We start from the raw sequence: 24,980 nt of genomic DNA, 5'->3' as shown, positions 1-24,980 counted from the left end.
TACAGCTATTTGGGAAGAGATTTCTCACAGAAAAGATTGACTTGAACTTTCGAGCAGTATTTTAACAGCATTCCCAAGCTTTCAGGCTACCTAGGATTTTAAAATCTCCTTTTTGTCAGGTAAAAAAACAAAAAACAACAACAAAAACCAAACAAACCAAACCCTCAAACAAACAACAACAAAACAAAACAGGAAAAAGGAAGAAAGAATGAAATAGTAATAGCATTAATAGAAAGAATGAAATAGAAAGCTGGCGTTCCATACAGTCACCGATCACAATCCTTTTCCAGCGTTCTCCTCCTGGAATAACAAATTAAAATGGTGCCATATGTCTCTGTATGCAACACAACCCAATAATCACTTGGTGTGCACAACTCTTCAATACTGACTGTACATAGTGTTTTCTCCAGCTAGTTAATGTCATAAGCTGACATAGTCTTCTGAAATGTGTTCTGCCGGCAGCTCGAAGTAATTGCTACCTGTGCCATTTCGTTTAGACCCCACCCACTTAAATCACTTTACTCCAAAACTAAGTTCAGCCAATTTATGATAATATATGTACGCCGCATTTCCAATACTCCACGGATCACTCCGGTAGGCTTCAATTACACAATGAAATTGTAGCAATATATCCTCCCGAGTGTGGCTGAGTTGTAACCAAGACCCTTAGGCTACCTTAGGCAACAGAGATAAAACCCTTCCGGGAACCTATTTCAGAGGTTTTTGATAAGAATAACATCGTAACAACCATCTGGAGAAATCCAGTCTTATGTGCGGTTTTGGGATCCCTCAAGGCGCTATTTTAAGCGTTCACGACAGGACCACGAGACGCAGACCGGAGAAGCATCAGCGGCTCCGGCTCCCCCCAGTCCCGGATCCCCACCGGGACAGCCCCCGCGTGGGATCAGCTCCGGCCGTGCCGCCGCCACCTCGGGGACGCGGGCGGCGGGCGGGGGCCCGGGGTCACCTGACTGCGCCGGGCCACCGATCTGCGGCGGCGGCGGCGCTCGGCTCCGCTCCGTCCCGCCCTCTGCACCGGGCTAGGGGGCGGCGCTGCTGCGGCAGTAGCGCGGGGATTAGGCTGCGGGAGGATTAAGCCGCCGGCTGGAAATAGCAGCGTCGGCTCCCGGGCGTGGACGCCCAGCGCATCCCCGGCGGCGGCGGCGGGAGGGGACAGCCCGCCCGGCACCTGGGGCTACCGGGGCCGGGGGGCCGGGGGGGGCTGCTGCGCCGCGGGGCGCCTCGCCAGCGGGCCGGGCCGGGCAGCGGTCGCGGCGGGGGCCGGCAGTGCCCTCCCCGGAGCGGCGGCAGGAGGACGGGAGGGAAGGACGCGCTGACAGGTCGGCCGCCGGCGCTCGGTCCGTCCCGCTGTCCCTCCGCGCCGGGATGCTGCATGGCGCTGGGCGCCGCCGCCGCCGCATCCAGCGGCGCCCCGCTTCCCGGCGCGGGTTGGGGGGGTCCCCGTCGGGGCCGGGGGTGGCGGTGGGGGAGGCAGCGGGAGGGCAGAACATGGCGCAAGGGTGCCATAATCTCCCATCGGGGAGGCGGCGGCGCGGGCGCTGCAGCGGGGCCGGGGCGCGGCGGAGGCTGCTCCGCGGGTCCGCTCGTGGGGCGGGCGCTGCCAGGCAGGTGCGGGAGGGCTGCCTTCGCCCATCCCGGGGCTCGCACCGTGCTCGTCTGCAGCCTCCTTCAGCCGCCGTCATTATTTCCCCTTCATCTGTTCCTTGCGACGCCTAAAATACCCTTCTTCCTGCCCCAGGCGGCTTCTAGCGAGGCAGAGGCTTACACAACGGGGCGGGGGGGGCCGCGCCTCGGGAGGGGCCGGGCTGCCCGAGGGACCATTGTGCGTGCGGCGGGGCCGTGTGAGTGCCCGTGTGCGTGTGCCCCTGCCGTGCCTGCCCCCGGCCGCAGACCCGGCATCTCCGCCTCCCTCCCGTGTCTTTCGCCCCTGCAGAGCAGGCAGCAGCCAGCGCACCGTTCGAAGATGTCGGGTCAGACGCTGACAGATCGCATCGCAGCTGCTCAGTACAGCGTTACGGGATCGGCCGTAGCCAGAGCCGTCTGCAAAGCCACCACGCATGAAGTGATGGGGCCCAAGAAAAAGCACCTGGACTGTGAGCATCCCTTTTTGTTTCCCCAGCGAAGGCCCGGGGCTGAGGAGCCTGCCCGCGGGGCACTTTAGTGGGCCTTTGAGCCGGCTGCCTGTCACGCTTGCTCTAATCCAGCTTGCAAAGCGTGAGGGTGATGGGAAATCTCCAGGAGAGGATGAGTTATTATTGCATTTCTTCTCTTATTGCATAATACTGCTCTTTCGGCCATTTTTTTCGCCATGACCTCTTGCCTTTTATCCAGGAAGACAGTGGAAGGAGCGCCTTATGGAGCAGGGGCTTGGGGAGAGGGGAGAGAATCACAGGGCAAAATGGACACACTTGTCATTGCCTGCTTGGGTCAGGATTAAGCTAGGATGTGATATACATAAATGATATTCCCAGGTACTGGCCAAGCACCGGTACAAGTGGGGCCATCTCAACAGCACTGCATCTCCATTTCTGAAGATGTTCAGATGATGGTCTGCTTAGATGGCAAGGCACTGGGATAACACTGTGTGTAGATTGGAGCAACCTTTGGAGAGTTTCAAGGGCTGATGCTGAGATCCCAAATATCTGACAGCAACTTTGTGAGCTGTCTGGTAGTTTGCATCACGTTTTATTAAAGATGGCTGTTGGCTTTATCTCAGATTTTTGATGTATTTTGGACTGAGATTAGTTAGTTAAGGCATGAAACAAGGTTGAGGCAAAACATTTATTGGAAAACAATGAGCTGGTCATGTTTCATCTTGACAATTTCATTTCAACCGTCAGCCCCTGCATGGAGACACCAAGTAGTAGAATGGTAAAAGGATTTGGTTGTGTGATGTTAGTTGGCCTTGTTTGCCAGTAGTATCTTTGTCCAGCACTGAACTTTGCAGATCAACAGCAGGTGTTAATATCTAAAACAAAGTGGGTTTCCCATGGTTTTTTTGGATCTGGTAAGAAGTACATTCAAGTAAAGATCAGCAGGTTTTATACCAGGCTGTCTCTTGGCTGCTGGCCATTACTAAGTAATGCTGGTGCAGGTGTTTGTGACTACAGTTCTGATGATGCAGTATTTGTTAAAAGGAGGTAGCATTACTTCTGGAAAATAATTCCAGGTTTCACTTCTAATGACTTCGTAGCTTTTTCTCCAAGTGACAAACAGTAGGCGCGTTTTTCAGTATATTTAGATGCTCCTGCATATATGTCCAAGAAATGCTGCTCTAAGCAGCATTGATTGAAGACTTACCAGAGTCTAAACTGTTGTTTAAGTAGATAATTGGTCCTGATATCATGCATTCTGTCATGTTTTCTTGTGTATTTAAAAAAATCATCTTGGTAATTGATGTATCTTTATGTTGTTGTTTGGTAGCCGTCAACACTTTTTAATCTGTAGGCTGTATGTCTGGACTGTCCTATACAGACTGTATCTGTTACTAGAAGCTTTAGCTTAAAAAAAGCATAGCTCATGTGTTTGAAAGCATGCTGTGTCTATGTGTCTCTGTGTTGCTGTGTGTATATACATATAAAAATAAAAAGTACTATCATGAATAGGCTGGATTAAAGTGAGGTAGAAGTAATCTACCAGTGGTATAGTAAGGACTGTAAAGGATTTGTGTTTGAGTATTGAATATAATATTACTACTCAAGAAAGTGGGTATATTGGAGACAGAAGTCAGTTGAATTCCACAGAATTTCTTACCTACCTGCATGTCATAAAAGAGTAAAAGAAGTTATAATCTCCTTGGAAGACATATGCTTCCTCTTTTTTTTTTTTTTCCTATTTTACAAGCTGTAAATAACAGTTCAGAGTTTAATTGGCTAGGTGCATTTCAGGTTGGATAAGTAGCATTTGACGATATGAAGAATGAAAGGTAAAACTTTCCAGTGCCTTAAAATGAGTTTTATGTCAAAGGTATAAAGGATTTAGACAATTAAAAATTCAGGTTCCAGACAGTGATGGTTGAAGTGATGCCTTATGAAGAGCTGTAATTCTGGTATTGACGTTGGAGTTCTGTGTCCTTAGGGAACTCCAAAATTTTATTTAGTATCTTAGTGGCCAGGTGTCAAGTCACACAACCTCTCTTCCACTGCCTTACTTAACACCTGGCCTTTGTAAATTAAATTGAGAGATCAACTATTTAATATGGGTTAAGTAGTCCTGTAAGGATAGGATACAATGATGCCTGTTTTCGTATGTTTTCTGCAGAAGAGAACAGTTCCAGAGGGCTATAGGGACATCATAGGTGACAAGGTGAAAGGTAGTGTGTGAGGGAGAAAAGAACAGAATTAGTGTCTTCAGTGCAGAAAAGCTGCTAAGTGTTTACTTTTGTGTGGTTTTCTAGACTTGCTACAGCTTTCAAATACAGACTGTAATATAGATGCTGTTGTCTTTTGGCATGGGCTCTTGGTGCTGGACAGGCTGGTCATGTGAAGGAGTACTGAAGTATCATTTGGTTGCTATCTTATGCTCTTTAACAGCCTTTACCATTTTCTGGAACTCCAGATCTCCTACTAGTGAATTTTCAACAACTGCTGCAAGTAGTGCCAGACGGCATTAAATGAGCTTCTCAAGTCCCTGTGGTGGGAGAAGGAATGTAAATCTAGGATGCTTTGATGGTTTGGGACAGCTGAGCTCTGACCATTTTGGGCTTAGGAAACTGTTGTCATCTAAAAGTTGTCTAAAACTCACCACAATGATATGGATTCCTATCCCTCAGCTAACCAATGTTTGTTAGCTAAATTATTATTCCTGTGAAGAAATGGGGAATTAGCAACTTTATTTTGATGCAGTGGGAAGGGCCATTGCAGAGTTGGGTGAATGATGCATATGGGCTACATTAAGGATATATAAACTGATAATTCAAGTGGGAAGACAATACTTGTGCACAGCATAGGAGTTTGATTATTAGAATTGTTCTGAAAGATGTGTTAAGGCTTCACCAAGGCTTTAGTTGTGTGGGCCAAGTAAAAGGCTGCTTCCAGCCTCAAATGGGAATGGCTCTGATGGTATCAACAGGAGATGCTTTTGGAGAAGGGAAATAACATGACTTAGAAATGTGAAAACACATCATAGATGAGGGAAAAGTAGGTAGCTCTCTACTTAGCTCTTTTTATAGGATCTCACTCAGAAACAGACCTTCAAGCTTTCATTTAGGGAAGAGAATTGAAAACTAGTGAGGTTGTTGCATCTGCAGGTGGTTGTAATAAGTTCCTGTTTCTGAAAACGATAGAAATGGCTGGGATTTTCCTTGACTTATTTTGCTGAGTGACTTGCTTTGCAGCAGGAGGAAGTTCTGCAGTGTGTATTCTGAAAAGACCACGTGTCTCCTTACTTCTTCAAAATAATTCTCATAAGGTAGAGGGACCTTCCCAGAAGCCTGCTCAAGAGCTGGGAGATGTTTGTGAAAAGTCAAAACAAAGCAGATGAATATCAGAATTTGATTTTCTGTGGCTGTGGAGATGACCTGTGTATCTCCTGTAACTTATTTTCATCCCAAGACTAATTTTGTATGTACCTGGCAAGCAGAGGGTCTAAAAAGAAGTTTATAGTTTAATTAACAGTGGTTAACTGAACTGCAGGGCTGGTGTCAGTATTTTGCTTGTACAGACACTTCTTTCTTGCAGTGTTCTACCTTTCTTCTGCAGTCTCTGGTGTTGACCTGACGAGTTTGAATCACTGTGATCTTTAATGTTGAAATAGAAGTGCTCTTTGACCAAAAGCAATGAGTTAAACTTTTTTGCCTAGGCTTAGTAAAGATGACTCTGCTGAGTCCCACAGGTTAGTCTTAGAAACCTTTGTCTTACTCCTGAGGAATATGTCTGTCTCTGTTTTTTGGGAAAAGTTGGGGCTCAGTGGAGCTACCTTGAGTCCCTAGACTTCAGTGTCTATTGACTGAGTGGGTTAAAGGATAGGGTTAACTAGGATGTGTATATTTCAGAAGTTGTTTGCTGTTGAAGTGATCTGGGGAGTGTTCCAAGACTGTTGGCACTTGTGGCCCTTTCCTAGCAGGAGTAGTGCAGATGTACTGCATTGCTCTGCAGTCCAGGTGACACTCTACAGTCTCTACAGCTGTGGGAGTAACTTCAAGAAAATTGCCAAGAACAGAGTCCCTGTACACACTGGGCTTAATCCTTCACACTTTACTGATGAAACTGCTTTTATGTCTCACTGTATCTTGTATTGCAGTAATTTGTTGCAGTTTCTGTGTGTGAGAGAATTGACTTTGTTTAAATGTCACCACTAAAGATCACCTGGAATTCTGTGTTTTGGTTTTTGTTGTCATAGCTGGTGTGGATTTTATAGTGTGAACTCCTCTGTCATGCCAATGAATTGCTTTCACACCTGAAAAGAAAAATACCCAAGCAAGCAGTTATTTTCTTTAATTCTTTATTGGATGCTGGATTAGCACATTTATTGTGTGTAAGGGCTCATCATCAGTTTTTATGTTGAATGACTGTTTCTGTGGGCATCTGCCATGTCCTTTCCCAAAAGGATATTGAGGACACACTTCATTTGGAGACATGCAGGTCTCTGAATAGGAGTAGAAATAAATGTCTGTCAGGGTTGAGGGGAGGTAATAGGAACGCTTTTTACATTCGTTGTTCTTGAGTATTTAACTTTTAATTCCCCCTCAGTCCCACACTGTTTTTAATGCATTTGTAGTACCAAGAGAAGGCTGCCCTTCTAATCAGGCTGAAGACATGACCAATTCTTCAAAATGTGTTTGAATCAGGGTAGAAGTTTGAATTCATGTAAAGATCCAAATGTTGAAATATGGGCAGGATCACTTGATCCTGTGCATTTCAGCTGTTCTGTGTGTAAGTTGTCTTATGGTGCAATGCCTTAGGAAAGGAAGAGGGAAGATGAGGGAACAGGAAAATGACTAGACACTGTAATATTAAACTTTTTTCATGTAAGCAGTGTAACTTGGTGAAGATTGACTAGTCCTGAGTATTCTTAGTCTTTTTCAAGAGTAAGCAAGATCCTTCTGTTAAACATGCTTTGTCAAGGTCATGGATGACAAGTTCTGGGACAAATCAGGTCTTTCTGTTGTACTGACTTCCGTTGTAGACCTTGATAATTGAGTAGCTATTTATGAGATGGTCAGGATGACAGTGACCAGAGCATGGTTTTAGTCGCTTCTGTTTAGTAGCTAAGTATGTTTCATAATAGTTCATAGTGTTGCTTCCTTAAATCTCGGCAGCAATTGAACATCTTCTAAATGACAACAAAAATGTGCAGGTTTGATTGATTTTCTGTGTTTTGATTTCACCTGTATCTCTGATTTTTCAGCCTAACCCTTAAGCCCTTTATCTTCTGTGCATGCCTTACACGGGCCTGTCACACTAGTGAGGAATTCTATGAAATCTGCAAGAAAATGCTCTGTAGGTGTGGTCAGTCCATGCTTCTGTGTCTCTGTCATGTGAAGGGTCCTCTGAAGCACTTAAAAGTAGATGGCAGTGTAACTTTGAAGGGCATAAAGCATTTTGAAGGTTACTCATTTTCTCTGCTTCTTGCTGGACCGAGAAATTGGTATCCAAAGAGGAGAATTTCCTGCTCTCGGAGCTCCCATTTACGGAGAAATGGTAGTGTAGTAGAGGCACATTGCTTTTAGGATTTTTCTACTGCTGCTCAAGATTCTTGAGACTACTTTGCTCTTCCTGCCCTGCTTACTTTCCCACTGTTCTGGGTGTCCATGACAAGGCTGCAGGGCTGGCCTCTGTGAGAAGAGACCAGGACATGCTCTGTGCCAGACACAGCCAGCTCCACGGTGGATCTGCTGCAATACACAGCTGAGCCCATCCACCAAATCTATGGCACCTCAAGGAAAACAAACTTAAGAAAAAGCAGAAAATACTGGACAGACAGAGGAAGCAGGAAAAAGAAATGGCAGAGAGAACACCAAGGTTAGAGATGGAGCAGGATGCACTCCATGGTGCTGGAGCAGATACCCTCTTTGATCTCTGGAAGACACCCCTGTTTTCAGAAGTCACAGCTGCAGCATTTCCCAGTGCTACCAAAACCTGGCCATGTGCATCGAGTTCACTTGCTGCCACTGAAGAAGACAAAGGGATAAACTTCCTCAGTCAGCTGTGGACATACATCATTGCTGAAGGAGCTGGCTCCAGCGTTTCTGAGGATGGGGGGAAATCTGGGGTGGAGTGACAACATTATATCTCTTCCCTTAGCCTTACTGTAGCCTAAAGGTGAGTCCAGTCAGTACCAAACAGTATCCTTAAGTTACCATGCCCTGTTCCTTTTTTGGAGCACAGATCAGGATGCAGGTGAAGGTGGAAATGCACGAGATCTGTTGTGTGCCTCAGGTAAATACAGGAGTCTCACCAATGATTGATAAACCTCCTATCTCCGAGCTTCAATGCAGAGTGGTATTCTGGCTGGTTTGGAGAGAGGGGTTTCAAATACAATGAAAACAAAAAAGCAAGGGGTAAAGCAAGCCAGGAAATCAGGGTCTGAATTTCATTGCAAGACATACAAAGAAGAGGATGGGTCATCTGGCACAGGACTGAGCCCTGAATTCAGACTAAATGAAAAGATAGAAGAAGCCTTCCTGGTAGCCTTGCAGGCAGTGATCTGTAGTGCAGGGTTTGCAGCAGTACTTTTGCTCCTCTGAGTCAGCAGTATCAGCAGGATTGCAGTGTGAAGTCTCACTGGTAAGCTGATACTAGAGTATCATGCCCCATCAGATTCAGCATGGCTGCTTGATTTTCCTTCTGTCCAAAATTTTGCTTGCATGAGAGCTGGTGGCTTAAATTAACCTGAATAAACCAGGTGTTGGCTGTTGCTGGAAGGCAGCTGGAATACTTGGCAGAGGCCAGCTTGTCACTTTGCAGAGTGTGGTGAGGTCTGCTTTTTCTGAAGTCTTGCAAACCTTATGCTAGACCCTTAAAACAATTCATAATGCTTTTAATCTTGGTATTTTGATCATGTTTACTTCAGAGCTGGCTAAAAATACTCAAAATCAATACAAAATATGTTTTGTTGATGGTCATAAATTCTCTTTAGGTTGTGAAACACATTTGCTAAAGCAGTTGAGAGCTGTAGTCACTGAGAGAGGGAATATACACTACTATCCATCTCCACTAGCATCACAAGTGATCTTGGACATCAGCCTTGAAATGAATGTAGGTGGAATACTAGAACAGTATTTTCTAGGCTGCTGGCAAATGGGGCATTCACTGGGTATCTGAGGCTCATGGCTTAGTTGTAGGCACAGGAAATGACAGTGCACAATACTAACACTGACTTCTGGACCAGCCAAATCTAAATACTTTTCTGTTTTTCTTTGCTGCGTGGCATAATGTGATCTCATGCTTTGTTGTAGATTATATCTGTATCTTAACTTAGTTTAATGAAAGGGATTGGATGGTAAAAGGTCCTGATGTTATGCTAATGCTGTGTCTTTTATGCAATTTTTACTCTGGCCATCTGAACAGAGACAGCATGTCAGTCAGCTGCCTTTCCTACAGTCTGTTTTTTCTAGCTATAGATAAAACTCAAATGTGTTATGTTTTTTGTAAAGCGGTTTTTGTGAGTAGATAGACACGATCATGCTTGAAGACCACCAAAGCCCACCTCTCATGTGTACTGAGAGTTGCAGGTTGCTGACAGGACATGTCTGCAACTTGGGTCTGACTCGTGGCAATCAACTCCTTTTGGTTGTAAAAATTACCAAAATTACCACAGGTAAAAAGCAAACTGGCAGGAACTCCTGTGTTGCAATTGGGCCACAGAGTTCTGACAAGACAGTTGAGCCATGTGCTTTGACAAGGTTGCTTTACTGACTCAGAGAAGGAATGAAAAAGAAAACAGTGTTCTTTGCTGATTGTTGTTAAGTGTTTAGGTGACTAAGTTATGGCTGAGATGCAAACCAGTGGTAAGGGTAGATTGGAGAGTTTGGTGTCCGCTTGAGCTAAGATTGTTCTACCATTCTACCAAAGGACCAAAGGACATGTCTTTTCAAGAAAGTATCTCAAACTTTTCTGTGCTAAGAAGTGATACAAGGCTGTGGCTTGACTGCTGACAGTGGGGTGCATCTCTTCAGACTGACTCTTGTCTTGGCACGGGTGCAGATGACATGTTGGCAGCGGGTGCTTCCATAGCAGATGGTCAGGGGTTAGCCTGCAGAGCCTGGCAGGGTCCTGGGGCCTCTGGCAGAGTTCTGTTATGCATCTTAAACTGATACTTTACAGAATGTTCTAATATGGTCCTCCACAGAAGTGAGAGAAAGACATGACTGCTTGAAGCATGAATAAAACATGCTGCCTTGTCATCCACATTGTTTAAATGTATGCAAGTTTACAAGTTTAGAGGAAGGTCCTCAGTGTAAGGCAGGATGGGTGATCTGCCACAGTGCAGGACGGCACTAGGAGGGGGCACATCTTTAACCTAATTGAAGAGTTGACCTAGATGCACTTCAGTGGGAGTTCAAACTGCTTTTCACAGGACTCCTTTCACTTCTTGCTTCAGGGAGTGTAGGACTTGTATGAAAAGGGCAAGCCAGCTGGCCTGTTTCCTGCCTCTGCAGTCTGCTGTTTCTCATTACATATAGGTCCCATATACATGAAAACTTTAACTTATTGTTGCATCAGTCCTTTAGCAGCCCTGGAGTTTTCAAATCCAACATTTTCAGATGGAGACTTGGATCCTGTTATGTGACTCTAGAATCCAGGGTATGTTTATTGTGCTTGTAGCTCCTAATCTAAGTTTTATAGCTTCATCTAAATGTATTTCTAGGAGAATGTGCATTCTGCTAAGGGACAATAAGCCAGAAGCAACTCAACATATTTAGTGTGCCAGTGTTTGGAAAACATGTACATTTTATTATGAGTGATGCTTTGTTGCTGGCAAGTGGTATTTTCATGTATGAGCCTTACCTGCAACTTTCTGATGTGGTCTTTCATTCTTTGAAATGACTATGAAAGACTCTACATGAGAGTTTTTCTGGTTTTGCTAAGTTGATTTAAACTTCAGATTGCTTTGTTGTTGGTGAATGGCAGGAGTGTTAACAGGCAAGGTCTGCTATGTTTGTCATAGGTGAGTTCAAAGAGCTGCTTCTTGTTCATCAAAGAGCTGGAAATTGCTTAGACAATATTATGAGAAACTGCCATTCAAGTATCATGCTCCATATCAAGAGTTAAATTCTGGGTGTTCCAGTCTAGAGATCTGGCTCTGCACAAAGCTTTGCTGCCTGGATGTGAGCCTGTGTGATGGATTCCAAGTTACTAACTCATCAGTACTACTCATCAGTACCTTGATAGGAGACTTCTACTGCCAGTGGCAAATGCATCATCCAGAGGCATTGGTGACTTCAGACTGTTGATAGCAACTTAGCACTGTCATGTTCTTTTAAATGTTAGTAGTCCTTACTGCATCTTCGGTCTTTCAGGTGGATGTTCTGTCGAATTTAATATCTTGGGGTTTTTGTCACATCAAGAAATCTGCAGTATGTGAAAGGCTGCCAGCTCATGTTGAAAAGTCAAGTCTATAGGAAGTAAACTTCAGTTTTTTCAAGATTTTTGAGGCTTAAACTCACCTTTCTGTGGGGCAGAAGAAAAGTATTATTGTTTAACTGTTGTAGTACAAGGGAATGGACATAAAGGAATTGCACAGTTTCATATTTTACCCTTTTTTTGGTTTTGTTTTTCTTTGCAAGGAAAGAGTAAAGCTGTGTCTAACTGTGAAGGATATCAGTCATTTTGTTTAAAAGACTGTTTTAAGGCACAACATCCACATATGAGGCAGACATCTGGTTTTATGAACTCTTCTGCTTTATGGTAGTAACACAGATGCAAGACAATGGATTGAAATGATAGCAGCCACATTAGAAAGTACTTGCTGCTTGGTTGGAGCTGCTTCAGTGTGCTTCCAGGAGGTCATACTGTTTCACTGGCTTGTGCAGAGGTTTGCATTACACTTGGTTTCTTTTTTCTACGTGTTCATGTTTTCAGCCGGGCTGCCTGCATGGCTGTGGGCATTTCAGTCCTAGTTAAAAATTTTGGGCTGTGTCATTATGTGGCATCCACTGGTGAAAAAACTGGACTCTGGGAATAATCTCACTGAAGGAACAGCAAAAGCATAGACCATGGTCTGGATATTGAGTCAGATGTGTCAGCTTCTGAGGCTGCCTACTCAGCTGATATCTTTCCAACACAAAGGCTGTAGCTAATTACCATGTCACTGAAGTAGCTTTCACGTTGTCTCATCCCCACCCAATTTTTTTTTTGTTTTGTTAATGTATTCCCAAAATACAACAGCTAAGTATTGAAGCTGGAATATCAGGCTTCTTGCAATATATTTTCAGTCTAGTTCAGCTTTTTAGTGGATTACAAATTGCTGTTCTGGGCAGAGTTGATAGTCTAGTGATAGTTTCATTTCTACAAGTTCATTAAAAACAAATAGTTTTCTGAGGAAAGTAAATAATTTGGGGGTGTAGAATTCTTCTCAAACTGGCAGCTGAAAGAGCTCAGGTACCATGTCTTAGGTGCTTACCACTTTGTGCCAGACGTGTTTGGAGTGTAAAATCAGCCCAGCATGTAAAGGCTGATTAGGATTAGAAAATGCTGTAGTGCAGAGATTAAAGTAACTGGCCCAGTGCTGTTGCAGCAAGTATGAAATCCTTGTGTTTCTAGTGCAGCTGTACTCTCTGCCTAAAAGCTGCAGTTGATCCTGTTACTGATAGTCCGGCGAGCACCCAAGTGATAAGAGTTATGAATTGATACAACCAGCAGGTAATGTTAGGGGTTAGTCACTTTCATGGAAGGATAATCATAGGCCACAGCTGGAATCCTAGCATTGGGTTGTGCATGTGCCTAATGTCAACAGGCAATTGACTGTAGTAATTTAAGCAGGTTTTATTGACTGTTAACCTTCTAAGCAATAATCTTGAAACTCTATCATGCCTTTAAAATTACTCTGTTGTTTGCAGCAAGAGCTGAGATGCAAGAGAACTGTCACTTTAATGCTTGCATGGATAGAGAGAACAATTCCCTTAGAGGAAATTGAATAAATTCTTTGAAGGCTTGGCAGAAGATTGGCTGGTGGTTGCATCTCTAAATTAATGTGTATTTTGGTTAAGGCTTCCAGGTTTGAAGTGCTGAAGGAAATGTCTTGTAGAATGAGGTCTGAGATTTGCCATGCAGGATAAAAGTTCCTTTTCATGCAAAGTTATTGGTCAAGAGCTGTTTTTAATGTTAGCAGGGTTTTTTCCACATCTCTTCTTCCCCTAGAGTTTGGCATTTAAGATTCCATATTACAATAGGATGGGAAATAGCATTTCTCCAAGACAACTGCTGTTATATTTTGACCTTATACCCATTGGTTGGTGTCCACCAAATGCAAATGGAATTTTACTTATCTTAAACTCTTAAGAGTTATGCAAAATGGCACTGAAATAATGATTTGTGGCTCAGTTCTTCCAGTAAATCAATAAAAAGGAGAAGTGGCACATTCAGCTCCAGAATTACTTGGTGTTTCATATCAACTTAAGCAGAAATGCTTAATTCTTATATTTGAGCAGAAAAAGGTATGTTTCTGTTGAGCTAGTTGTGGATCAGGATTTGTATGGAAAGAGGGTTGGGAGTAAGTCCTGTGGGTGAGAGGAAAAGATCATTAAAGCTGTGATTTCTCATCTTTCCTCTAGTTTGCCTGAGACAGATTCTTTGGTATTCAAAGTGAGTGAATTCTGTACAAATGAGGTTCAAGACAGAGCTTCCCCCAACTTTCGACAGGGAGAAGATTCCATGTTTGATAACTATCACTTTTCCTATATTGCAGATGATTAAAAAAGCTGTGGTAGCTGTAGTGGGGAGGAAAGGCAGAATTCTTAGACCATGGGGCCTTTCCCCTTTGTTTGGTGTTCTGGCTTCATATGTGTGAGGCTAAAAAGGTGCTTTCCATAGTATGTTTGTACTATAAAAGTTGTCTAGCCTATCTTCTGTTATTCCAGATATGAAATTCCTGAGCAAAAATGAAACTTATTTTTCTAATTGGTTGGATCGCAAGTGTCAGCAAGGTCTGAGACTTTGTTCATAAAATATATTAATTGCTAATTAATTTTCAGTCTTAAAGACTGTGCTTAAAACCTCAATGACTGATCCTTAATGCTGAGCTTCTGCAGCTGTCCTGAATGTTGCCTGTCAGTTCTACTATTCTCCTGGAGAGAACTGCAATGTAAACATTAAAGGTAGCACACACACTGTTCTCCCCCAGAGGCAGTGGAGCTTTAATTTCTGGGAACTTTCCTTCAATGTAAAAAAATATTCATAGTTCATGAAACTTGAAGGAATTGCTTAAAGCAGGATGATTTTTTTTAACAGAGTGTGATTGGACTTTCCCCCCATGATGGGAAGACAGATGCTGTAGTTGCACCCTTCTAGACTCAGTAGAAGACCATTTGATGGTTGGCTTTTATTTCCTGTTTCCAAGAGAGCTGAACCTGAACCTCTCAGGAGGTAAAGCCATACATATAAATAATTAAGTGAAGCATAACACAAGTGCAGCATAACTGAGGTAACACTGAGCTGGGGTGATTTTTGCAGATGACTTAAAGCCAAATATCTTGTCCTGATATGTTGGTTAAGGGAGGGGTGCAAACCCTATGGAAGTATGTTGGAATAAAAACTGGCAGTGTGTATGGGCAGTAGATTTTTCACTTTGTTTCAAAAGAGAGAATTGGTAATATAGGAGGTGGTACACTGTTGTGTTTAAAAAGGAGTAGTGAGATAATAAGATTCTAAGGCTAATTAAACTCTCAGGTTGAGAAATTGGAGGATGCTTCAAGAGAAATTTGCTGGTACTCAGTCATTTACCCTGTCTCTCTGCAGACCCTTCATGTGATTGATGGGTTCTGCAAAACACTTAATACTTCGGGTAGTACAATGTATCTGAGTAGGCAGAGAGGAAGAAATTGTGTATAAAAGCTTGTCTTGGTGTGGGGTGCTGTTGTGTGGTTCAAAGACTGATTGTGAGACCTCTCAAACTTCAGGATCTGCAGCACATATTTGTCCTCACAAGAGTCTGAGATTTATTTTGGGAGGAGGAGATATTTGAAGTCAGGTTGGAGAGAGGAGGTAGCCCCTCTGAGAGCTATAGTTGCTTTATTTGGAATCTGAGGTACCTGGAGAGCACATGCTCAGTGGAAGATTAGGTTTGTTGAGTTAGCATGGAAGTTCCAAGGCAATATCTGAAAGATGCTGGGCTTTGATAAAGGGCAGGCTTGCTGGCATCAAGGTGAGATACAGCAACTCTTGAGGAGGACTTTGGGGGAAGAAGGAGGAGACAGCATGCACTGCTGTTGAGGTGGCTGTCACAAGGCAGATCAAAATGTGTGTTGGTGTGAACAGGGCAAGCTGGAAGTGAAAAGAATAAGTGATAAATTATGACCTCAGAAACTCCTCAGAAATTCCAAACACTTTTCCAAGGAATTGCCTGATAGTCAAAGCCAACAATACAAATTATCTGATATTCTTACAAGCAACTGTTGTAGAAGCATAAACTGGTACCTTTGTTCTGCTTTCCAATGTTGTTTTACGTTCAGGTTTCTGTAGATGGGGAACTTCAGCTCTTGCATTGGTTAGCACAATGCACTTTGCTTCCTAATACAGTTCTGCCTTGCAGGGGAGGGACTCCACTCTTGCTTGCCTATTTAACTTGTTTGGCTTAGGTTTGTAAACTCTTACTCTGAGCTGCTTCTTTTTGTTCTTGACTAGCCTGGATTTGGAACAAGTCTTCATTTCCTTTTCAATAGCTTCAAGGCATTATTTAAATATTTATAAGTGAGAAAAATACTCCTGAAGACTATTGTAACACTGGAGTAATAGTGAGGAAGGTCTGTAAGTGGGTTACTGCTGGAGAGATTTGCCAGAGTTTAGGAGCTGAATGTATGACACAGCTCAGATGCTGAGGCAGCTTGTGTGTTAATTCAGTCTGGAATGACAGCTGCTCTTAAGTTGGCTCTGATATTCCTCTGAACAGAGAGGTCTTGTGCCCTGCTGCTGTTTCTCTGCATACTGAAATGTAAATTGTGAATAATTTTGTGAATAATTAATCATGCACTGGGAAATCCCAGGTCTTCTTATTAAAAAATTTAAGGGCGGGGTGGGGGGAGTGGGGCAGGGGAGCCAAAAACAAAACAGGAGAAAAACCCTGCCCAGATCCAGAATACCATCTGGAAAGGTAAAGGACTAACAGATTCTTTAAAGTATTGCATAATCTCTCTTATTAAGAAAAAAGAAGAACTAGAAACTAGTTTTTAATCAGACTGAAAGAGTCTGATATTCTGAAACATTTGAAACGTTCTTACTGTTCCCCTTTTTTTACCTTATGAGCTTAACAAACACTAAAGCTGACAGTTCCACCTTTTAGTGTGCTCTTCAAAATGTCATGAAGAGAGAGCCAAGGTCTCTCAGCATACTTCAGTCTGCCTCAGTAAACCCTCTACCATTCTTTCTGTCTTTAGCAGGTTTATCTTTTTATTAATGGAGGTGTTAATTAGGGAAGAGAAATAAACCTAGAGTATGATTAAGTTGCAGTTGTCTTAAGTCTGGGTGAAGTCCAAGAGCTTAAAGACTGTTGTTTAGATTTAAGTTACAGTGTCAGAGAATTTATAACCCTTTATTTCTTCTATTGTATTGATTTTTCATCTCAAAGCTTAACTAGAAAAAGTATATTGAAGTAAAATTATAATTTTAAAAGGTATCTTTAATTGAAGAAGTTAAAATAGCAACTGAAAATGTGAAGAGAGGAAGTAGGAAAAATCACATATTGTGATTTGGCAATTGTGATTTAGTCCCATAGTAAACAAATGGATTCAAAGTATATATAAGTCTTCATTCTCCAACTACTTCACTTCTGTGAGATGTGTGGTAAAAGCATTCCTTCTGTTGCAGTACAGTTCTGATTTCTGACTGTGCTTGTAATTTGTATTTGAGCTCAGTGTCTGGGTTTGAGGATTGGCTGTCAGTGTACTGGATGTCTGCAGTAGCAGAAACTTCTTCAGGAAGGTACCTTTAATCCTTGTTTGCCCTACTTGTGTGTGCCCCAAATGGAGTCAACTTTGCAAGATTGCTTCATATGGTTTCTGTTGGGTTGTTCGTCATCGGTTACTTCTTAATATTACCTAATTTGTATAAACAAATGTACCTGTGACTTCCTTGGAAGACTAAGCTTTATTGTCTCTTGTCCACCCAGAAAATGTTTGAATTTGTACATTTTGAAAATATTGTTTATAGATTTTTTTTTCTTGTAAATGATTTCTTTTTCCTTGTATCTGTTTTTTCCTTACCACATTAAAGTAAAAGTAGTTTTTCTGACTCCTATTTTAAAATTTAGCCTAGCCACCAAACTCTGCTGCTCAGTTTCCTAAAGTTAGCTGTGCTGGTGCTTCATTCCAGATGCTGGTGGTTGCTGGTTAAGCTATGACTCTGTGGTACTGGAAAAGAAACCCAAGAAATTTGAATACTTTATCTTTGTGATGTGACTAAATGGGAAACAGCTCTGCAAGAATTATCCCCCCACCCCCAATCTCCTTTTTCTGGCCTCAGATGACAAGTGACATCTTCATGCATGGTTTAATTCTTTTCTGTGCACTGAAAGTAGTAGACTTAATTTTAATCATGCTTCTCTATTTTGCACACTATAATTACTCATGTCCTAAGACATTCAGAGCTGCAGACTGAGATGCTGTACCCTCCAGCAGTTTGGAGGGGAGACAGAAATGACTGACTTCAGAAGCAGTGCTGTGGCATCATATAGCAGTGCCTTATTGCCTCCATTGCATTTCTGTGGATGGACTTTTCTGAGGTTTCATTATCTAAAGTGCACTGATGAAATACACAATTTATAGTGTCCCTTTTTCACAGAAATCTACATACTGAAGCCCAACACTGAAAGCTTACAAATTTGATGTATTTCCTTTTATTAATAAGACAAATGCTGTCACCTGCAGTAAAATCTGAACAGGGTACACAGTGAGTAAGCCACTTGTGACTTGCTTCTAGGCTTTTACAAACCACTGTGTTCTGTAATGCATTAATCAGCAGTACAGAATGAAAGATCATTGGACTGTTTGTACCACAAGATCAAGGAGAATTCTTGGAGCTCTGTGATCTTGAACTGCTGTCATTCAATAGCATGGCTTTGCTACTATAATAGTTTGTCTGCAGAACTGCCTCTTTCAGGGCTAGTATTACTGAGGTTATAGAAGTAAACACATTTCCAAAGGTGTTCTGCAAAAAACTTCAAGCTCAGCATCCATAACCAAGACAACAAAATGCCATGACAACATAAATTCTCAATTCAAACTTGGCAAATGGATCACATAATTTTTGTCTCCTGTATCATCCCAGAAAATCATTCCCCTGGCCTGAAACTGAGGACAACTTGAGCTTTTATGCCCACACAATAGACAATTTCGTATGCAAGTAAGGACTGTGGTTTTCCCAAGCTTGTGACTCTGAGCTAGAGATTTCTGGGATCTCAAATAAAATAAGTCTTTGTAATAGAAGGTAAAAAAACCCATAAAGGTTACATGCCAGGAATTAAAAAATGACCCCAACCAAACAACCAACCAGACAGAACCTGAACTTTTGAATGCTTCTGGTACAGCAGTGAGGGTTTCTGTACACACCAGGTGTGTCTTAGTCACTGATGTGACTCATTGATCTGTTTAGACAGATTTGTCCTCTGGACTTTTCCAGTCCTGCAAAGGCAGAATCAGCAGTTTAATGCTGAGCCTTGACTTTCCACTCTTAGCAACATTAATGCTCTCCATTGCTTGGGATTATGTAGGGGAGGGAAAGGAAGTCTGCCAAGTGGTTACCCTACTGCCCGAGTGAATTGAACTCCTGTAGACTTGCAAGGTTTAAGTGTGCAAGGATCAGTCACAAAATATCCTGTCTGCTTTTTGAGTAGAATATCTGTCGTCACTGAATGACTTGAGTAGTTGGAGGAAAAATTCTAGTCTGGAGGTGGGGAAAAAAACATTAACAATGATTCCTCTGAGGGAAAGTAAGAGATGAGTATTTTAATTTCAAATAATGCTTAGTCTAGTAGTTAAACTTTTAAATTTTTCTACTTAGATCCTCAAATTTTAAGCCTCAGTCCTACAATTAGATGTGCGTTTTGTACTCTTTGTGTTGCATGAAGTCATTTCCTTGAGTCTTGCTAGGGCTGTGTCTGGCTTCACCCAGGTTTTGGGCATGCAGTTGCAGTATGCAGTTTCCAGCTGTGTCTCAAGAATAGATAATAGCTTGCAGAAGGTAATTGCTGGCTGCCTAACAGGAGTACGTAGATAACAGGGGATGTAGCAAATCACACATCCTGTGAGATGTAGAGGATAGTGGAAAGCTTGCTGCCCTACTGCTTATGATTTAGCTGCTTACCTTAATTTCATGCACTCTTCTGTGCAAGTTTGCATATTCTTAATGTACAGGACACCCAGCTATATGTTATCATTTTTCCCTGAGATAGTCTAATGACTTACTTCTTCTATGTAAGGGGCAGTTGCTTCAGTATAGCCTAATGTCATTCCTTGTTTCTTTCTCGCTGTTGAAGAGGTCTTAATGCATGCCTGAATACACTCTCCTGCTTTCTGAGTCTGTAGAAACTCTAGGAGATGTGGTAGAGCTGGCTGATTATAACAACCTCTGGGATGGCAGGGTATCTGTTTCTGGTGATGCCTCTGATGTCTTTTTGTTGACATGACTGGGTTCAGTGTGCTTGGCATGTTACCTGTAAGTGAAGGATTCAATAGTACTTGTTTCTCTAACTCGAAGGTAATGGACTGCAACAATTGACTTAAAAACCTGCTAGCAGTAAAGTCGTGTGATGTTATGCACCCTAACTTCATCTGGCATGAAGATGGAGAAATGTTTGGTCATACTTGGGGCAGAATTGTTGGAAAGCTATTACTGTTTGATGAAAGAGTTATACCACTGTTGCTGTCAGCATGTACCGATACAATCTCAGTTTGAGTTTGTTGTTTTTGTTGTTTTTGTTTTGTTTTGTTTCTTTTCTTCCAACGTGGAATGTAAGCCCTGAACTCCCTGTTTGTCACAACCATGGCCTGCAGCCTGATGGTCTGAGGACTTGGCCATGCTGCAAACTTTTTATCATACTTGTAGCACCTAACACCTTCCTTTTCTCTCTCCTTCAGACTTGATCCAAGCAACTAATGAAACAAACGTGAATATCCCTCAGATGGCTGATACGCTTTTTGAGCGAGCAACAAATAGTAGCTGGGTGGTCGTATTCAAAGCCTTAGTCACCACACATCATCTAATGGTCCATGGCAATGAGGTAAGTGTCAACAGCTCTCTCAAGGCCACGTTGGCACTGAACACACTCCAAGCCAGAAGTGTTAGTAGCACAGAGGCATCTTGTCTGAACCAGAGAGGACCTGAGATCAAAGGGCAAGAATGATTCTTGATGAAGAGAAAACTTCCTGTTAATTACAGAGTTGGACTGTTTATCTGTCTCTCCATTTATAAAACCATAACATAAGACCAAAGTGCAGGCTGTGCCAGGATGCTGACAATTTAGGCACTGAATCTGAAAACAGCTACACAGGATTGAACACTTACCTGGGATTTTTTGACTAAGGTCAAAGTTGATGTTCTGGCACATGTATACTGCGATCTAAATAGTTGCCTTCTCTGCATGAGTGTTAAAATCTTCCTAGAGCTGTAAATTTAACTTGATAGCCTTTTAGATCGTTGTCCTTATCCTTGCTTTTTATTGACCTGTATAGACATGCATGCCTGCATAAAAAGAGACAGCACATTTAAAGAACTTCAGAATGACTGTGAAACAACTTCAGTATGACTGTGAAGCAGTTCCTCCCTGGCTGTATATAAAGTGTTTTCATGCAATGAACTTCTCACAGTATAAATTCTTACTCCTATTTTTCCTGTCCAAGTTTTGGTCAATGTTCTCATCTGATTTCTCTAACTGTTTCAGGCTGCTAGTCCCTGTATTTGATGAGGGGCTTTGCTTGTTATTAAAACAAGCCCTCAGCCTGGCTGAAACTGAGGGCTGCTGGATTGAGAATAGCCTGGATATGTGCTTTGTAAGCAGATAAATCTTGAGCTCCCTCAAATCACTGAGAATTAAACATTTTTATTGCTCCTTTCATAATATATTTTGTGTTTTGCACATAATCAATTTTTTATATATACAGTAAAATATTTACTAGATATTCTGACTAAAAGTAGTTACTCTGAATCGACAAAATGTTTTGGACAAGGTATTGTGGGCTAGGACAAAAATCAGTGGTTTCATGTTGTATGCTGAAAGTAGACTGGTAATCTTGCTTCTAGAAGGTACAAGGCCTTCAGATACAGCCTGTGATAAGAAAAATTACTTTGTGTTGCAGAGATTTATTCAGTACCTGGCATCTAGAAACACATTGTTTAATCTCAGCAATTTTCTGGACAAAAGTGGATCTCATGGTAAGCCTACTTATGTCTACAATCTTAACAAGATTTGAAATAAGATACTGTTGTTAATTTGCTCCTTCATTCCTAATATATAAATAATATAAAAATGTGCTACTGAAGCCTTTTTATAAGTACTAAATAAATACAGGAGCACAAGTGAACTGCTGAACAACTTCAGAAAAATATTTCTCATCTTCTGCAGTATTTTTACTGAAAAGGTGAAACTACAAATCCTTTAAGTGCTGGTTGAAATCTGGGCTGGGTCAGCTATCCTCTTAACTCTTATGGGTGTTAAAAGTTGAAATGGATAACTTTCCATTTAGTTTTTTGGGTTTTACACAGTCTTAAATAGTGATTCAGTTGCTTGGGGACACTGTACTTTTTAGGCATTATCTGTAAGTTCTTTATGGTAGGGCTGTTGGCAGCAAAAGAACTGGTTGGTTTTGATTTGAGTAATGAATTTAGAAAGGTCAAGGCAGAAATTAAGGATTTGTTCTCTCTGAATCTTACAATGCCTGCCTTTCTACTTTTCCCTCTGGACTCATTAGTCAATTTTCCTGTGCCCTCAATTAAAAAAGGAAAAGCTTGTTTCATGGTAGCACTACCAGAAAAGAGGGAAAATATAATTCTTCAGCTGTCAGAGAATGTTTGTAAATTGTATGCAGACATGTTACAGTGATGGGCAAATTCAAAGCAATGCTACATTATTTTATATCTTGATGAAGACATGTGACACCAAAAAAACTTCAGTATCTTTTAGATGTGGTAACAGAAGGAGCAAAGCTAAACAAATACTAAGAGTATGTTCATCTAAGCTAAACATGATAAATGTACATATATATATATGCTCAAAGACACTGGTGTTTGGCAACAGTTCTGTTAAATGCATGCATTTGTTTTCTTCACTATTTTCTTTAAACTTAAAATGCCATTTCATAGATAATTCACAGTGTATCATAGATAATCAGAACTGGGGGCATCAGATTTGGTAGTGTTGTGCTTGAGTTGGCAGGGATACTTAATGATGAGAGATTTTAAGGAAAAATATAATCATTGCCTAAATTGAGAGGTGTGGATTTTTAGAAAGGCAGCAAAAAAGAACCTGAATTGAAGAGGAAGATTAGTTGCCTTCTGCACACATTTCTGTGGCTTAGAGGAAAAAACTTTGGAGGGTAGGCTGTAATGTTAACTGCTCAGATGTCATAGGCTTAAAAGTCACTTCAGTTTGAGGCACCTTGTACAGTATTATGTGCCTTGAGTATTTCTGGTGTAACAGTCCAAGGAAGGCAGTAATCTCTGTGGATGCCATAATGATTTCTTTGTTCTGGTAAACCAAGTCAGGGGAATTTTGAAGGTCCATGTAAGAGTAAAAGTGGCTAACATACATAGAACATCAGGAGTGTTAAAGTTGAACTTGAACTTTGTCCTGGAAGTCATGTACCAGTTCATTACCAGTTCAGTAAAAACTTTTTGTTAAATTACTATTTTAACTTTTTTGTTAAGTTGATATATTTCCAATTTGTTAAAATGGTATTTGTTTATAGAGGGGGGACTTTTTGGCCATCAAGTAATGTTACCCCGTAACTATGTAGGGGCCTCCAACAGGTTTCCCTCCGAACCATGTCACTGATGCATTGAATGAATCTGTTGGAAACAGAGGGCAGTGGTAGATTGTTTTGGTGTACCACTACTGATGTTTCTTCCAAAGCTGAAAGATGTCTTGTGATGCATGTTCTGTATGTGAAGTTGCATAGTGTTACAGAAATCACGTAATCTTGGGGTCTGTTGGCTCTATGTTATTGTTTACTAAAGAACTTCCAAACAACCATGGAAATTATATTAAAATGTGAAACTGTTTTTTGCAGGTTATGACATGTCTACCTTTATAAGGCGTTATAGTAGATACTTGAATGAAAAAGCATTTTCCTACAGACAAATGGCATTTGACTTTGCAAGAGTGAAGAAAGGGTAAGCAAAGTTTAGCTATGGAAATTAATAAGGCTGTCTGGCTCATGAAAATCTTATTTGTGGCATTACACTTAGTTTTAGTTTCTCAGTGACTTTGTTGTTATATGCTTTGTGTAGCTACCTGATTTTTAAACTACTTGTAATCGGTTAAAAATTGCGCAACGAGGCGAGGAAAGACTGGGTAGTAAGACCAAAGTAAGGTGCATTGTGAAACTGGGAGATTTTAGTGCTAGGTTTAAATCTTACCCTAATTAAATTTTGCTGCAGTGAAACTGTGTTAAGGATTTGGAGAAGGAAACAATCTGAAACTATGTTTATGATGTTTCCTTACTCTCCAGACACTTTCCCTAAGAAAGACAGCTGATTACAAATAAAGTCTGAAGTGAATGCCTGAAGTTCTTAGCGGGCAACAGAGCAAACAGAACAGAATAAGGTTGTAAACTGCTGGTTTTATTTCTCATAAGAACAGTGTTAAAAAAAGTTGGTCCAGCCCAGAGTAGTGTGTTGGTATTTATGAGAACATTTTTCTGGTCTCTGACTCCTCTAACTGGAACTTTAAGGGCTCTAGATGCTCTCTTGAAGCACGGTTGGCACAGCAAGTGGCTTAACACCCACTGAAGGTGCAGCTTAATTGAGTGCATGCTAAAGATGCTTCTGCTAATCATGAGTTGCATACAGGATCCTTCTGGCAGTTCTGGTGTGTTCTGCAGCTTGGGATACTGACCTGTTAATGCAGGCTTCATTACCAGACCGTTCTCTCCAGCTTCTCAGACAGAAAGTGTAGGGTCTACCAGGACAGCTTTGCTGTGTAGCTGGATGTCATTCCATTAGTGGACACTACACAAATTTGCTCTTGAACACTTGATGTTAAATAAAGTTAAGTTTGGGCTGCTGGGGATCCTGCTGTTCCTGCCTTGCTCTAAATTCCTGGAAAGGCTTTCTATGCCTGTTATTTCTGGTTCTCTGAACAATGCATACCACTATTCTTACTTATTTTATGCTGTATTCTGAGGCAGAATAAGGTGCTGCCTCAGAGTATAACATAAAATAAGTAAGAATAGTGGCCTGCATTTCCAGTCTGCATATATATACACCTGTCTGCAGCCAGAACAGGGTAATACATAATGATGCTTGTGCAGGTTTGTCATAACTGAGAGGTAAAAATGACCATGCTTGAAGACTGCTATGAGACTGTGGATGACACTTAGGAAATGATACACACCCATGGACATGTCAGCAATGAGTTGTCATTAGTTATTCATAACAAACTTTGTGCACAAAGTATATCAGTTCTCTGAGTACTTCTGTGGCAATATTTCTAGTTAGTCATTTAAGCTCTCAGTGTCATCTTCCCATAAAGAGATCAATCTCTTGCATTCATCACTCTAACGCAAAATCTTTCCTGACTTGCTGTCAGGAAGGGTGGCTGGATAAAGCATTTTTTATTGCCAGCTTTCATTATGACATGAGAAGCTGGAGAAT

General features: G+C 41.7%; 1 protein-coding gene across 2 annotated transcripts in view; it reads left to right on the top strand.

The window, feature by feature from the left end:
- The first annotated feature begins 1,236 nt into the window (after window positions 1–1,236).
- The window catches only part of SNAP91 (synaptosome associated protein 91), a 63,707-nt gene continuing 39,963 nt past the window's right edge, over window positions 1,237–24,980 (top strand). Inside the window, exons 1-5 of one of the 2 annotated variants that reach the window (XM_066315088.1) lie at window positions 1,237–1,340; window positions 1,955–2,114; window positions 20,249–20,391; window positions 21,467–21,542; window positions 23,396–23,498. In XM_066315088.1, coding sequence (XP_066171185.1) covers window positions 1,985–2,114; window positions 20,249–20,391; window positions 21,467–21,542; window positions 23,396–23,498 — 452 coding nt within the window. In that variant the 5' untranslated portion in view covers window positions 1,237–1,340; window positions 1,955–1,984. The remainder of the gene's footprint in view (window positions 1,341–1,954; window positions 2,115–20,248; window positions 20,392–21,466; window positions 21,543–23,395; window positions 23,499–24,980) is intronic. The other variant, XM_066315087.1, reaches the window with a different exon arrangement.

This window comes from Sylvia atricapilla, chromosome 3, assembly GCF_009819655.1.
Source record: "Sylvia atricapilla isolate bSylAtr1 chromosome 3, bSylAtr1.pri, whole genome shotgun sequence".
NCBI lineage: Eukaryota > Metazoa > Chordata > Aves > Passeriformes > Sylviidae > Sylvia > Sylvia atricapilla.
This window is presented reverse-complemented; position numbering and strand designations above follow the sequence as displayed.